General features: G+C 44.5%; 1 protein-coding gene across 2 annotated transcripts; it reads right to left on the bottom strand.

Moving 5' to 3' along the window:
• Window positions 1-245: 245 nt before the first annotated feature.
• Window positions 246-16765, bottom strand: rnf11b (ring finger protein 11b). Of its 2 annotated transcripts, none has more exons than XM_018726829.2 (3): window positions 16214-16765; window positions 2423-2592; window positions 246-1928 (listed from the first exon to the last, which is right to left on the bottom strand). In XM_018726829.2, exons 1-3 carry the CDS (start codon window positions 16334-16336, stop codon window positions 1757-1759), a joined length of 465 nt encoding a protein of 154 aa, XP_018582345.2. In that variant the 5' UTR covers window positions 16337-16765; the 3' UTR covers window positions 246-1756. The 2 variants fall into 2 exon arrangements, with proteins under 2 accessions (XP_018582345.2, XP_029110782.1); XM_029254949.1 differs by lacking the exon at window positions 16214-16765 and adding an exon at window positions 10325-10539.

Raw genomic sequence — 16765 nt, 5'->3', positions numbered from 1 at the left:
TTACATAAGCAGCAGTTCCAGTGTTTTGTTTTCTTTTATGGCATTTTTCAGCGCACTTTAGGACAGCATTATATCTGTCACCGTCACAGCCACCTTAGTACTATTATAAGTTAGTACTCCAAGAGTTGCATTAGCTCCAGAGTTTTGTTCCTGGGTCCAGACTGAAATCACTGCACACTCTGCTCCCACACATTAGAAACACTGAGCCATGACCAGAGCAAAAACAGTTTAAATAAAATAAAATTAAAAAAAAAAAAAAAAAAAAAAAAAAAAAAAAAAAAAAAAACTCACTTTAACAGTCACAGGTACCGTACAATATGGTACAACAGTAGAGAACAAGCGGTTCTCATATAATCACTTGAACTCATTTCTCACTTCCTTATACAGAATTTATTAGTTTTATTTTCAGTTCTATGATGGCCGTGTCAAAAAAAGCATAATGTTTAGTATAATTACAATGTATGTAATGCTCTCGCTCCACCCAAAAGACCGGTGACACAAAAACATTTAACAGGATGAGTTGGCTGTACTGCAGGATGGAACAGCCAAACCGAAATGCAAAAGAAAATAAGGATCACAATAAACCAGAAGAATGAACTGAGAGTGGGGACACCAATGGATGTGTTTTAATTCTTCGGGAAAAAAAAAAAAAAAACTAACACAAGCCAAGACAATGTCAACACTGAAGTACTAATACAACAGGAAGCCTAGCAGCAACTAAGGACAACTGTCCTTTCAGACAGTTTCATTCAGGTTCTTTCAGTCTTAGGAGAAGATGGCAAAGACTGCACCGATGCTGCAGTACTCATCTTATCTGCCATGTTCACAGCTACAAATGTGTAACATTTCCTGATTGTTGCAAGATATGCAACAGTTCAACGCTCTATATGTGGAACACATTTGCTAAACGACAAATTAAGAAGATAACGCAAGAACCACGAGTGAAGTAACGCGTCAGCTGAACCCAAACAGTCTACTATTAAGGGTTAATTTGTCATAAAGAACCTGCTGACACGGTGTCTGAGGCTGAAATCAAGTCCAAACCTCATTCATACACTTGAGACAAACTCATTCAAATAGAGTGATTATCTCTATGAACCGAGATGTCAGAGTTTTAAAAAAAAAAAAAAAAGTCCAAGAAAAGTACATATTTCTACTTTAGAATGATATGCTTGTGCACTCAGATCTTGCGAGTACAACTTATTTGTAGCCTGGTTCCATGTGATTTGAGATCAGTGAGCCCTTTCAACATCTGACTGAAGTGGAGCTTCACCCTATGCTGCCAGACACCAGACCTTCAATGTTGTCGACAGCGCAGAGGCTGTTCCGCCTTCGGAGAGGTGAATCCATCCTTTCCTGCTGGAAAATCCACCAAGGAACAGTAAGACAGTCAAGGTGACATCAGTGTACTCTAGACACGACTCCTCCCAACAAACCGTCCATTTTCCCCACAAGACAGACATCCATGTAGATGCTTCCTCCACCTGTAGCCACTAGACTGATTTCTGGTGCTGTCACGACATGCGCTTTGCGAGCACACACGTGCGTGTGCACACAGACGCGGTCAGCACCCATCAGCAGTGTCTCCTTTCCCTCGCAGGGTGTCCTGGCCAGCAGGTCCTGGCGGGAGATCTGAGGATTTCTCTCTACAGTTAGACCCCACCCCAGCCTAGCAGAGGTGTAGTCGGAGGGGGGGAGAGGGCAGGGAAAACTAGGAAAGTGCTGGGACAGGCCGGGGAAGGGGGGGGTGTGTGTGTCAGTTGGTCTCATAAGAAGAGAGCAGCGCGGCATCCACAGGCTCCATGCAGGAGGGGCAGGTGAAGGAGCGCATGAGCCAGTCGTCGATACAGTCCATGTGGTAGATATGCATGCAGGGCAGGAACCGGATGGGATCTCCGTACACAAAGTCCATCATGCAGATGACACACCTGCACAGGGAGACACATCCAGGACGAACAGGGCGAGGGAGGGGGACAGGGAGACATCTATTAGCATGGCCGTGGTGCCAGCAACACCACGGTTTACGCAGCGGAAAGGAGTCTCGGCAGTTGCCGTTGTACCGGTGCGGAAATCCACACCACTGTACAAGACAATAGAGTAAGAGCGCACAGAGTCCAAGTACAGCACACAAAGACCATGCAACCAAAACAAGATCTCAAAAATACCGATTTTAAGTGAGGGTAAAGGAGGCACCAGCACTGCATTCCAAAGTGTACTATTACACTCTGACAGGCAACAAGTTCTTAGCAAGATTCTGCACGTGCTTTCTTTTTACAGCATGACTGTGTGCTCAGCACGTTCTTTCCTGTCTTTGTGCACGAGCCTGAGTAATAGCATGCCGGTCAGCCCCTGTTCTGTAGGCATCGTAGCGATCGTGTCGTTTGTACATATGACAGTTTGCAGGGTCTACGGCAGCACTCACTCTCTGATCTTTTTCTCTGAGCCGTCTCTCCCGCCATCGTATACCCCCTTGGGGAGGTGCTGGATGAGGCCGATGCGCTGGGCGATGCGCACCTGCTCCTCCTCCGTCAGCTGCGTGGCCAAGCGTGTCTGGCTGGGCGTCGGATGGTACACGGGCACCTGGGCCTGCTCCTGGGGACAAACGGGTAGATGTGGGACATCGCATCACAAGCCACATACCCAAAGTAGTGTGTTCCACTCACTGAAGTTTGTATGACAGTTTGTGGACCCACTTGAAGTTCTGCTCCAGAAGGTGGCACTACATACCTAGTTGCGATTGTATTTAATGTCACGTCTGTATGAAATCCTTTTACTGGAACTCAAATCTGCTAGAAAAGAGCTTATCGGTATCCGATTCTCCACAGCGTGTTGGCATTAAAGTAGACGAGCGCGCACAGCCTGTATTGAAATGCAAATTATCACCAGCACTGCAGGGAATAAAATGTCAGTACAAATACTTTGTACACAAAAGTGATACAACAGTGACATTATAAAGTAACTCCATTACAACAGTACTGTATGCATGGACTTGGCAGGATGGAGATGAAGGTGGTGGAGTTAGACGGAGAAGCAGGAGGCTGCTGCTGCTGGAGGAAACTAATGAAGAGGTGACATTTTCAGCTCTTGCTTTCATTTCATCTCAGAGTAAATACTAAGTCTGCACCGCAGTTTTACACAAACCTAATGCAAGAGAAATGGCTTGGCCTGTCTCCATGTTTCCCCCCCAAGCCATGAGCTACCTGTGCAGAGTTTATCCTCTTGACCTTAGCGAACACTAACCACCTTCAAGAGCCTTTTCTCAGAAACGGAGCACTACAATAAACAAATAGACAATATGGTGCAAAACAGAAAAGGAGCAATAGAGGATGCAAATAGGAACAGGTGGTGCCTGGTTTAGTGACCAGGCATGGCATATAGATTTTTTTTTTAATTAGTAAAGATACAAAGAGACTGAACCAGGAGCCTCGGGCAGCATCTGCATTCACACCAATTCTGCAGTATAAATGCTAGCGTCTTCCGACTGTCCAATGAAATAACACTGCCGCAATTGACCTTCGTCAGCACAGCATGCCCGATAATCCCGGATACGGCCGTGACCGCACTCCCACATGCAACAGGTCAATATGACAGACGGCAGAACAGCAGATCACAGCTGAGGACATGGGGCCCTTCTCATGATGCAGTGTCTTAAATGCAATTTTCAAATGTGGTCTTGGTTTATTGCACCGGACCCAACATCACCGGTTCAGACTGGATTTTTTAGACCAGATGAATGAAGACGTGGACTAATTCATGAGGTGATATAAATAACAGCAGACCAGATTAATGGAAAAACTAGATATCAGAAGACCGAATATGAGCGGATGAGTCTATAGACTCAGTGTGACTTTGCTATTGAGCTATATCAGTGATTTTAAAACTACAAAGGTTATTCAGTTCAAGTGACTGACTATTCTGTCCAGAATCAGAAACACATCTATTAAAATCTCATTAAAATAAGCAAAGCACATTTTAAGGTTATGATATCAAATGCATTGGCTAATAAGCACAACTGAACTACGGGCAATAAAATGTGTGTAAACTAAGACATTACATGCCAATTTGGAATGTGTGCATAAGGGTACTGTACAAAACTACCACATACGTAAGTTCAATTAGTTGTTTGGGAATAACACTTCCTCCAGATAGCAGATAAAATTCTGCTAAGCCCCGGATAAAAATCAGAATGACTTGCCTTCTGGGTTTACATAGGCAGAGATACATCAAGCACTCAATGCCAAAGGCCTCTGCCAAATTATTTTTAAATTCTTAAAACATATGCCAGACCTCCACACAAAAGAGCAAAAAAAATTTTTTTTTTTGCTGCCTTCAAACTCAGCACATTTCCATAACAATGCTGCTGTTTGACAGACTGATTTGCTTCACATTTAACAGCATCTGACAATCCAAATTTCCCCTAATTTATAAATGGCCTCAACGTTCTCATGCTGCATTTCTGTTAGTGGCCTAACGTACCAAGCTCAAGTCGGGTCCTCCGGCGCCTTCTCAAGAGCCCCATTTTATTTCAGACTTTTAAGACATCTCCTCAACCCGTCTGTTTCCACAGAGCTGTAAGCAGGTCAACAGATTAGTCTCACATTAGTACATTAACACCATCAACACCCCCCACAAATGTGACAGCGAAAGCAGGCTGTAAAACATGTACTGGCTCTGTGTGTGTGCTACTCATACAGTGCTCAGAGCAACAAGACTGCTCTGCATGCTGAAGCTCCCAAAAAAAGTTTCTTTACACTGGATACCAACTTTGTACAGGACATAATAGCAGAGCAGACCAATGGAAGAGGGGGGAAATCTGGCACAACTCGAGGGGGGGGGGAAATTAAATTAAAATTACGACCCTACAACGTTTACACAAATCATCAGGACTTCAATCTGCAAATAGCCAGAGCATCATCTTCACCCACTGGTGAGACGATAACGATACGAGTAATAATGGAGGTGCGCTCCGTCACATTCAGAAAGGGGGAAGTCAGACTGCAGTGAGAGCAGAGCGTGTGGCGCACACAGCTGTGCCACTGTTTCGGGGTAATGCAGAGGACGCAGTGCTGCCATCAGCATTCTTTGTGCTGCATGTCGCCGCTGTGGCGTGAAAGCTGCAGGAAAAGAGCAAGGTGACAAAGAGGAGACCTGTCATTTTTCTACTTATGCACTGGAAGAAAGCCCCATCAACTGGTCCATCACTCCCGTTTCAGAAAGAGCAGGGACACAAATGCTCGTGACACCTAACAAAATGATCACCCAAAAAGACAAAACTGTCAAACTAAATTTTACATTAAACACTTTATAGGACTCAGACAAGAGAGAGCCGCAAACACCGTTTGCGATGCACAGGTCACGATAAATTTTTCCTCATTCGTTGTTACCGACGCCATCAGTCCCACTGCCCAATGACAGCGACACAAAAACAAGAGCCAAAAAAGACGTTTTAGCAAGAGGATTAGATGTCCACTACAAGGTTTTACGATCTCTTCGCCAAAGTCATCCTGCTGACAAAAGGCATGTCACAAAGGCGATGCATATACCAACGCCCAATGAACAACTAAACAGCGGTTAGTATTCAGAAGCTCCATGCGATAAGTATCATGTCAACTGAGATTTACAGTGCGGCACACTTCTTTTCAGCCATCCTACTTCATTGACATGGAAAAGCATGTAAAATGCAAATACGTTACACGTAGTGCGAAAGCAGACAGGCTCAGCAATTTAAATGAAAAGCACCCAAAGCAAGAGGTCATGTCTACATGCTGAGAGGAGTTTAGCATGTAGACATGACCTCTTGCTTTGTATGTATTTGAATTTTACATGCTTTTCCATGTCAATGAAGTAGGATGACTGAAAAGAAGTGTGCCGCACTGTAAATCTTGCTTTGGATCATCCCTTGACCACCAACGGAAGCTTCACAATGACAGTAGGGAAGGACAGCAGTAAGAAAAAAATTCCTGAAAAACGGTGTTCCCCAAGGATCGGTTCTTGTTCCCCTGCTGTTTGGTGTACATACCGTTGATACACCAACAACAGCGTCCAAGAAGTTCATCTACGCAGATGACATTGCTCTATTAACTGCAGCAAAAAACTTCAAAAAAAATAGAAATGTCATTAAGTTCCATTTTAAACTGACTACTTTCAAAACTCAATGCTAGTAAGACTATATGTAGCTGCTTCCACCTCACTAATGCCTCAGCAGACTACAAACTGAAAGTTAGAGGCAAAGGGAATGCCATTCCTTCAAACAATTTCCCAAAATACCTTGAAGTAACACTCGACAGAACACTCTCTTATAAACATCATTTAGACCAACTGTCGAAGAAAGTAAACGCAAGGAACAACTTATTGAGAAGACTAGCTGGCCTCTCATGGGGAGCAAACTTCAAAGTGCTACAAATAACCTCAATAGCACTCATATACTGTGCGCACCAGTATGGGCTACAAGTGCCCACACTACGTAGACTGCGCTTTGAACACCACAATGAGAATTGTATCTGGCTGCATCTGCTCCACACCAACAAATTACCTACCTGTTGTAAGCGGCAAACCTCCTCCTGAGATCAGGAGAAATGCACAGCGCATAGCACCGGCAAAACACTCCTTAAAACGATAAAAGCTCATCGCTTTACAGTCACCCGACCCCTATTACCTCTGGCCGACAAAAGCAACGCCGCATGAAATCTCGATGGCCGTTCCGTCGGTGGGTGGTGCAGCTGCTCGACAGCAGCGGTGGCGTGTCGCCGAAGGCCTGGACGGAAGGCGAGTGGCGAAAGCGATGGACAAAGGACAGTGGCTCGTGGCTACATAGATTTAACCCAGTGCCGTCCTCTAAACCACCCGGAAAGCCAGCTACACCAACACGCAGCGGGCACGGCCGATTCAGGCCACGCATGTACAAAATGGTACTAGCGGACAGCAGCAAGAAACTGCAGAACATCTGCTGGCTTGCTGCCCCACGTACGCACCCGCGCCAGTGGATCTGACGAACATCGATGACACAGACGTTAAACTCCGGCTACACGAAGCCAATTTTAGAGCTTAAAGCTTGCCCTATATTGCTGAAGATGTGTCTTTGATCATATAATAAATAAATAAATAAATAATAGTCCTCTCAGGACCCATGTTCAATTGTGGGGGCTGGAGCATCACTGCCACCTCAGCGCCAACCCACCCACCCCAGATATATTCAGCCTTTTTAAATGCACACCGACAGCCTGAGGGGAGGGCACTGGGCTCCAGTTACTTCCCGGCATGTTTCCTCTATGACTTAAAGTACAGGCAGCTCCGCAACATGTCTGCCGGTTGAGGAATTTCCTCAGAAGCCGAGAAGAGATCGTGGGACAGAGGCGCGGCCATGCATCAGTGCCAACGTGGGCGCACGTCACACTGCTTCCCCTCCCACAGCTAATGTGGTCAAACAGCATATCGACTACTGATCTAAAATACCGACACACTAGACACAGGCAAGGAGACATTCCTTTCGCTGCAGTGCTGCCAGCCACATACAGATGACGACAAAGACGTGACTGTAAGGAACAACTGGCTTCCGATTTTCAAAGCCCAAAATGCACAATGTCTCCTGTCTCTCCAACCCTAACCCCATGAAATCCTAGATGTGATATATTCTTGGACACATCCCGACAGTTCCTTCTTCCCAAACACCACTTAAAGCATTAGCAGGCATGGGTGAAAGACATCGGCTGTTTCCGGAAGTTAGTCTGGTGAGAAAACTGCACTTTAAAACGGAAGGTATTTCACGTACCAAAGTGCACAAAAAGAAAACCCCCAAGACAGAGGAACGAGTGCCAATAAGCACTTGTATCAGTTCTGCATTACATAGGGCAGCTAGTAGTGTAGTGGTTAGAGATGCTGCCTTTGGACCCAATGGCGACAGGTTCGAACCCCACTTCCACCTACAGTACCCTTGAGAAAAATACTTACCCTTAACACTGTGCGTTTTTGTAAAAATAAAAAAGCATCGGCTAAATGAATAAACAGACATGCTTTTTAAAAGTACCTGTTATTCCAAACTGGAATGTATCCAAGACAGGCTATCCCCGTGGGCTAGGTGACAAGCTGAAAAGCCAATGTGATAAGAGTGATGAAAACATCTTAAATTCTAGCAAGCAGACAACGTGCGCACACGCAGATGAGAAAAACAAGACAAGGGGTTAAAGCCAGGCTCTCTCGTTTAGCTGTGTAGGAAGGGCACGACAAATGCCACCAGCATACGTAGGTTGGTTGCTGCATGAAAGTATTCAACGGGGCTGTCAGCATGTACCATGTGACACTAAAAGCATCAACAAAATAGATTCTACAAACAAATCCAAGGTGTCTATCACAAAAACTGAAATGACATTTGGGGGGGGACACGCCAAGCACTGGCCATCAGTGGTTAGCAGCTTGTTCCTCTCGACTTTTTCATGTTGACCGATACGTTTACTCATACCAAAAATGTTTAATTCGGTAGTGAAAGAGCATCCTTCCAATATATTCTTTGTATGGAACTTGAGATTCAGGAAGTTCAAAGCGCATTTTTTTTTTTTTTGTTGGTTTTACTAACAGCATAAAGACAAACTACAGAGAGAAAAAGCAAATATGTTCACATACAGAGAATGAGAGCACAGGGTCAAAAGGATACAATTTTATCATAGGTATGATTATGGTGCACTTTCTAATAACTTCTAGAAAGGTGTCCAGATGATGCAGAATTCATTGGAGTTGTCATACAAATCAAATGCCAATTTTTCAAGTGGGAGAAGGAGCTTCAGGTGTAGACCACAGCATTAAAATACACTTCTTTGCCAAATATGTAAGAGTGGGATAGTCTGTGTATGAAAACATCATCAAGAAAGGAGCTGGGGAGAAATCAAAGTTCTTTGATAAAGGTTTCTTGGATAGTTGTATGTACCTCAGTTGAGTAAATTTGTATCTTACTACATTCCTGGAATAAATCAAAGTGCCTGGAGAGGGTTTGCCTTCAAAAAATAGCTAAGATGTCCCCGGAAACATCCCACGAAGGTGTGCAGTGAGGTCAAAACACTTTTATAACACAGAAGAGACTATAAGTTAAGATCAAGAGAGTGTTTTGCAAAATGTGGTGATGTTTTTTTGTATTACGACACAAAATTTCAACTTTCGTCCCGTGTAACATCTTCATATGCATTAAAGGGCGCCAAGCCTTTTTGGTCAATGAGACTTTCTTCGAGGCAGAGATGAAGAACATTACTCAGCCAGGGAGGGACAAGCTTTCAGCAGCATCTACTTAATCACCAGTGACATCACCACCACCCTGCAAGGCTATAATTTATCTGTTTATTCAATTAAGAACAATTTACTCTTACAGAAACTATCTTAATTCTTTTCGTCAGATGCAACGTAGTATAAATAAAATTAAACGAAACTCAGGCTGTGCTTAAAATTGGTCTCTCTTTAAAGAATATTTTTTCAGTTAATTCAGAAAATTCAAAAATATAAGCTGGGGTCTGTTACTTGACAAAGTAATTTGTGCATTTAAAAAAAGAAAAGAAAAAAAAAAAAACCTCCTGAAATAAGATTAGGGTGACAGGCGATAGTGAAACGTTTATGCACAGCTCCAAATGCCACCCCATGGGCATAACCACGGAAACATTTGGCAAGCAAAGGGATTCTGAAGTTTGTGTGAAGACACCTATGACTCCCCAAAGCTGTGGAGGAACTATATGGACAGAGTCACGCAGAGCCTCGGAAGTCCTGGAACTCAAGAGTCCTCCTAGCGTACCTTATTATAACTCTGTCCTAATACACCAACACACTCCCTAAACGTAACCCGAAGCACATGCCATGTTTCCAGACTGTAAAGATCATCAACTCTTGACTTAATTTACTGTTTTCATAATTTTTGCAAGTTTTAACTGGACCACAAAACTGAGGAGAAACAGCTCTGTGATGGAACCCGTACAATTAATGAAGCGGGCTGTAGACAGAGAAAAGGACTGAGAGGAAAGTCATGTGATAAACGGCAGGCCAGATAACCCCCAATAAATAAATATTTTTTTTTAAAAATTCATACCGCTGTGGTGGAACACCCGGTCACTGCAGAAAGGAGGTACTTTGTGGCCCAGCTGCACAAAGATGAGTCAGCAGACCTGACAGCTGCTTTTCCAATTGCCCTTCATACAGTGTAGACATCCTCCATCGCAGCAGACTAGAGTAATAACAGAGGCATCTTCTCCTCCTCCGACAGAGCTACAGACTAACCGGGAGGAACGGCTTTCCATCAGCAAACACTAGGTATTGCAGAATAGCACTAAGGACCCCCCCCCCCCCAGCCACTTACCTTCCAAATGTCTGCCGACATCACACAGCAATAAACCAACTGACAAACTGCAAATTGATACACGGCACTTTCCCTTCTCAATTCGTACCGCAAAAGAGGAAACTTTTCAACATCACACATGATCAAGACCATCCTCAAAAGTAAAATGCCTCCATCAACAAAGTGTACTGCTTTTATTTCAGAGGAACCCACATGGACGTCCAAACGAGCACCTCCGGAAACACATTCCACACATGCTGCTCAAGGCAACGTCATACGAAAGCCTGTTATTTCCGTTCCCACATAACGCTGATAATGAACTGAACACACAGTGCTCAGCACCATGACAATGTTTGGAACTAACGGAAGAGAATTCACCGTTTTCCTAGAGGGGCAGTTCCATCTTTGGGTGTTACAGATCTCAAAGTGTCAAAACGAAACCCTGTTGACATTTAACCCACCCAGTCAGAGGACTGTCGCTCCATGACGCGATCAGGAGCGATGGCTGACTTGTATTGCTCTGCAAGCCAGGTGCATGCATCTCTGCAAAAAGCGGTAACATTTATCATTTAAGTTAGTGGGTCAGGTTGCCACAAAGACATCAAGAAAACAACTATGTCATTAGAACAGAACACACCACGAGGCTAAGTGCCTCCAGCACTGCAGTTAACGCCAGTTTGCCAGCACTGGGCAACTTCCTCTGTCGGGTTACGAACGAAGTTGCAACACACGAACCCGGTATAAAACCAAAATATAAGAACATGCAATGTGTCTGGCAGCTTTTCTTAACACTACTGCTCAGATGCAGATCTTGTGCCTCTATACCTTTGTGCAGACTACTAGCTGGCTACGGCAAAGAAAGAGCTGATTCATGAGCACCAGAGTGTTTTTTTATAATCACATAGTTTGAAGAGCACGGGAGGCTGGACTGGGGAAGTATGCAAGGCATGCTCCTACATGGCTGGAGGCTACAACCAAGGCTTTGATTTGCAGCCCACCATCTACCAAAAGACAAGCTTTAACGTTAAAAGATGGTTTTATGTACGACACATTTTAACAGTCATGTCACCAACAAGCTGTCCAAGCTGACAAATTCCTCTTAGTTTACACCTAGATGTCAAAGACATCTAGAATTAGAGACATCAAACAAATCATCTGCAGTTCTGGCTACGGTAGTTCAAGGTAACTCAAGTTTCCCCACTTAAGAACTATCAACAAAAAAATAAGTTTTCTAAGAGGCATGAAATCTCAACGTCCATCTGCGTTCCTGTAGTCCCACATAATTTTTTTTTAAATCTCTAAAACTAGAGACACCAAGGAGACCTTAAAGACACTAAGGGTGTCACATCATCTTGGGCCTTTCTGAATCTATTTCACTATCTTTGTTATATTTGGCCAATTATTCTGCAGGCCAAAAGGAACAAGCTAATAATACCACTATTCAGTTTGAAGAGAACCCAGTCGCAGAATTTGGAGTTGTGGTTAGAGAAGAGATTTTTATGGCCGGATGCCCTTCCTGACATCACCCTCGCCGTTTACCCGGGCTTGGCACCAACACTACCTAACCAATGGCTGGTGCTACAGGCAATTTAATGTCACTAATTCACCTGAACTGCATGTTTTCAGACAGTGGGAGCAAACTGGACTACCTAGAGGAAACCAATACGAACAAAGAGGGAACATGCAAACCCCATACAGACCGGCCAGGAACAGAGCCCATGTTCTCTCGTCCTGCCTAGGAGCTGTGACAAGAACATCACTTGCAGCCTTTTTGGAAACACTAATATTCTGACGTAGATACTCATACCGTCATCTTTTAGTCAAAGGAGTGTCAATGAATAAGCAACGAAGAAAAATGATCTAGGAACAGCTGGTAGCATAGTGGTTAGAGCTACTGCCTTTGCACCCAAAGACAGCAGGTATAATCCCCACCTCCGGCTGTAGTACCCTTGAGCAAGGTACTTACCTTGAATTGCTCCAGTAAAATTACCCTGCTGTATAAATGGGTAAATGATTGTAAACATGTAATAATTGTGACCTTAACACTAAGTTGCTTTGGACAAAAGCATCAGATAAATGTAAATCTAAAATCATTTTTTAAAAATTTACTGTATTGTTTGCTTATATTTTTGCCCAGACCGTGTTCCCCGATTTAATAAAAGATCATACTCCAATTCTGAATCACTCCGGTAAAGCAAGGCACTATTCCCCATGTACTTCCTTGCACGTAACATGGATTGTTCTTATACAGCAATAAGGTCTACACTATCAAGTTAGAAATCAGCCCTACTGGATGATACAGGTGGTCACTGCAGTTACCTGTATGTACTGCAACAAAAGAGGGATATTTGAGTCTACTAATTGTCATAGTTCTTACTCTTAGTCAGGTTGTCCTTATTTAAATAGTTTGAAGTTCAGAGTAAGAGGAACAGAAACACTGACCCAATTATGCAGAAGATCCTTGTAGCATCAAAAACCAGGCCATAAACTTAGGCTTTATCTTAAATGTAAAATTATTAATGTAATGTACAGTATAAATGGGAAGCTGGTAGTGTAGTGGTTAATGCTTCTGCCTTTGGACCCAAAGGTTGCAAGTTCGAGGCTCACCTCTACCCTTGAGCAAGATACTTACCGTAAAAGTGCTCCAGCAAAAAATTATCCAGCTGCATAAATGGGCAAATAATTTTAAGTATCTTAACATTGTAAGTTACTTTGGAGAAAAGCATCAGCTAAATAAATAAATGTAATACAGACGTGCAATTCCTCACCTCTAAGGGCTCTACTCCAACTTGTTTAACAAGGAGAACAATGAAAGCAAATGTAATACTCATAAAGACCAGACAGTGCCTTTCACTTTTCAGTGATTTATGTTCCTATACCTGGAAGTACAAAGGAAATAAGAAGAAAGCAATTTCAAAAAACTACGTTGACTGGCAAATCAGCTGTAATGATATGGATTAGACACCCTCATTCTCATTCACAAATTCATATTTTCTTAAATTGGTTTGTCAAGACACTGCAGAACATGCTCAGCTTATGATAAAAATATAAAGTGCTATAAATTATGATGCATCTAACTCTCACAAAACAGCAAAAGTCCTATTTTTTTTTTGCCCTGAAGTGGTGTGTGTTCTGTCACTGACACACTACATCATGACTTCAAATGTCCTCAACTATTGAATGAATGACTAAGTAAAACCAAATTTTAAGTCATTTAAACTGGTCTTTTAAATTACACTACCACTACAGGTATTCCTCAACTTCCGATGCGGTTCTGCACAACTACCCTATCGAAGCTAACAAACTTATACTGTGCTACATAAACCATAAGGACATAAATATACATAAATGCAGTGCAGTAGGGCTTTATCATTACATTAATTTCATACATTATTCATGGAAAAACACTCAAATCAAACACAAACACTAATTACATATTGGCCAGGCAGACTTTGACATGATGTAAACTCAGATTTATTTTGTAAACAAATGCTTGAAAGATAACAAGACGTGACAGAAGTTAGACGTAAAACTCCGATGCTTCACCTGGTATTGACGTCCTGTACGTAGTGCAATCTTCAGATAATATGCTGACTCACACGGTTCTGTTAATTACACAGAAGGTCAGATCGCAGAATCGCCAGCTGATACGACACGCCTTCGCGAGCTTGGTCGTACAGGAAAGATGTCACTGAAGAAATTTCAGAAAATAAACTCACTCCTTAGGGCATGGGGCATCATTTTTTTTTTTTTTTTTAAACACTAAAATAAAATCAACAATACCCCCATGACATCACCACAACCTGACACACCACAACACAAAGGAAGACTAACAGCTGTAAAATGTATGAGCTGACAAGCTTGACAGATGAAAACGTAACCGAACAAAAGACCACATTTCTAACGCCTTGACCCTTTAGCATGACCCCCCCATGTGACCCAAAAAAAAAACCCCTCACACAGCAGTGAAACTAGAATTCAAACCAAAAGGTTGAAAGTCAAAGTGCAGGAGCCAGGCCTGTAACTACAACCAAGAACACGATCTGAACTCCAATGGCCCTTTTAAAACAGACAGCTAAATAAATAGATAAGGGGTAATAATGTAAGCCATTTAAGACCCTAAGAGTAACAAAGACACTGGCACTCCAAGTACATGCTATATATAAACAATTTAAGGCCTTTCCAATGGCACACAGCCAAATAACCCCAGAATGGACCAGTTGAGAGGAGTGCACATCGTGGAATCGTACCGGGATGTTGCAAAGTTTTCGAAGGGGAAAGTCAGTCATGAGACGAACGCACCGAAGCGGAAAGAGAACGTCACCGAAACAGACTTGGGAAGAGTTATGCAAAGTCGCACTTTGCGTAAGCGCCACAACACTAAGTCATAAGCTCAGTAAACTCTCAACTCGCATCTTAAGAACCAGATTAGATTCCTACTTCGGGCCCGGATTTTCTCTTTCGTCGCACGTCATTCAAACTTTGTGCTTACGACGAGCTCGCGCGGTACACGTCCGTAACCGGGCTGGTGAACTCCACGAGGAAAACCCATTTATTTTGCACATTTCTAAGTGTTTGAGGACACACGTTGCTTCAATTCATTTAGACTTTACCACACATTAGATCTCAAGATATGCTTGTGTTTGTGTATAAAGCGAAAGTACACGAAGTTCATTCAAACTCAAAGTGCAACTACCATATGAAAAGTTGCTCAGTTGACACTTATTTCTCCCAAGAAGAAAATGTGAACAGATTTCCTTTACGGGGCAACTCAATTCCTAATGGGAATGAAGGAAAGGCAGGCAGTGAGTGGGCGGCAGGGGAACCCAGTAGATGCTATTATTACAGCGAGTCTGCGCTCCAAACACACTCCTTGTCAGCATGCAAAACATCTGCAGGAAATGGAGACAATTGTCTGGGTTGTAGCACAATCAGAGGAGGAGGAAAAAAAAAGGAGCAAGAACAGGAAAAACGCGTTTGGTCATTGTGGCCTAACAGAAAGGTAAAGTCAACACTTATCCCATTTTAAATACACACACAGCTAAAGATGCGCGAAGTGGAATAACACGGAATGAACGTTTTATTTAACGGTTAACCCTCACTGTCCGACAGTCAACTTCCCAGAGACCGACTCTGTTATTAACACAGCGGGGGGGGTACCGATTCAGATAAGAACCTGGATCAGGCCAGGGGATTCGAACCCGAACAGTGACTCAGGTGAGAGCAGCAGCAGGCCCTAAGGCTAAACGCGACCCTACGTGCCGGAGCCGCTCAGTCACACCAACAACACACCCGAATGGAAGCGTTCTTTCACCGAGCGAGACTCTCCGAGGCGCGGGCCGCTTATCCAGGCGGCCGAGCGCTCAGTCACGCAGTCCGTGCTCTCACACACACACAGCCACGCTGCGCGCTTTGCTCTGCGAAGCCACCGCGCCCATACGGTCTTCTTTTGCAGCTCTCGCGGAGCGGCGCGCGCGATGCCACGCGACTAGACTAGTCTAGGTGCGCGAGCGCGTTCGCAGACGAGCTGCGGAGGCCTGGCGCGAGGCGAGGTTAAACAAAGAAGAGCGCCGCTCCTCCATTGTGCGCCGCTCGGCTTCGCCTCAGCTCCAGGCGCGGGCTGCGCCGCTCCACCTCGTCTCGAAGAACTTCCTCCTCGGGTAAAAAGACACAGACAGAGAACGACCTGGCTGGAGGGACAGACGCTGCCGTCTGAACTTCCGATCGTCTTTCTTTTACCTCCACCTTCTGCGCGGCGAAACATGCGAAAGCGGACGCGTTGTCACGTACACACGTAAAGTGTGAGCGCGCCTGGAGGTTAAGTTGAGGCTGCCTGGCTACGAGTGACACAGTGAGTCCCGCTCCTCATTCGCCTCCTCACCTGCGGCTCGTTCCAAGACGGTGACCTACCTGATATGGCGGCGGCGGCTCCTGGTCCGGGTCCGGCCCGTCCCCGAAGCTGGCTCTGTCCGACTGGGATTCGTGCAGTAGGGAGATATCATCCGACGTGGGAGACTTCAGACAATTGCCCATCTCCTCCGCCAAAAAGGCGTCTCCCTTCTTCTCTCACTTCGTGGTGAGCGGAACAACTTCTCTCTCTGCAGGCGGTCACACAAAAGACACGCAGCCGAAGCGAAGGCTTTCAGGGGCGAATCCCAAAGTAAGAGGCTCCCCTGCTCATCGCGGAAGACTGGAGCGCCGGGCGGGAGCCGCTCCGCACAACACAAACAAACCGTCTCAACACAAAGACCGCGCCGACTCGAGCCGAGAAGCCTGAAGGAAGACAACAAAACAGAGGGCAACACAGACAGAGTCTGCGGACGACCCTCCCAGAAACACTCTTTCGCAACTTCAGAGCAAACACTCTCGGGCTTTAAACCGCGTCGTTTTCGTTTTGCTTTCTTTTTCCCTCCGTAACGTCGCTGCTGTACCCCTACAGCCGCTTCTGCTCTCCGTCGGCGT

This window comes from Scleropages formosus, chromosome 9 (genome assembly GCF_900964775.1).
Source record: "Scleropages formosus chromosome 9, fSclFor1.1, whole genome shotgun sequence".
NCBI classification, from domain to species: domain Eukaryota; kingdom Metazoa; phylum Chordata; class Actinopteri; order Osteoglossiformes; family Osteoglossidae; genus Scleropages; species Scleropages formosus.
The sequence above is the reverse complement of the archived record's forward strand: the minus strand, read 5'-3'. Positions and strand labels throughout refer to the sequence as shown.

What these genes read in the sequence shown, in the direction of transcription:
- rnf11b (XM_029254949.1), bottom strand. Translation starts at nt 10,456, where the DNA reads ATGGTCTTGATCATGTGTGATGTTGAAAAGTTTCCTCTTTTGCGGTAC. An exon ending in TGTCGGCAGACATTTGGAAG is followed by an intron (nt 2,593 to 10,324) that starts GTAAGTGGCTGG and finishes GTTTGTCCCCAG; the next exon opens with GAGCAGGCCCAGGTGCCCGT. An exon ending in TCAGAGAAAAAGATCAGAGA is followed by an intron (nt 1,929 to 2,422) that starts GTGAGTGCTGCC and finishes CTCCCTGTGCAG; the next exon opens with GTGTGTCATCTGCATGATGG.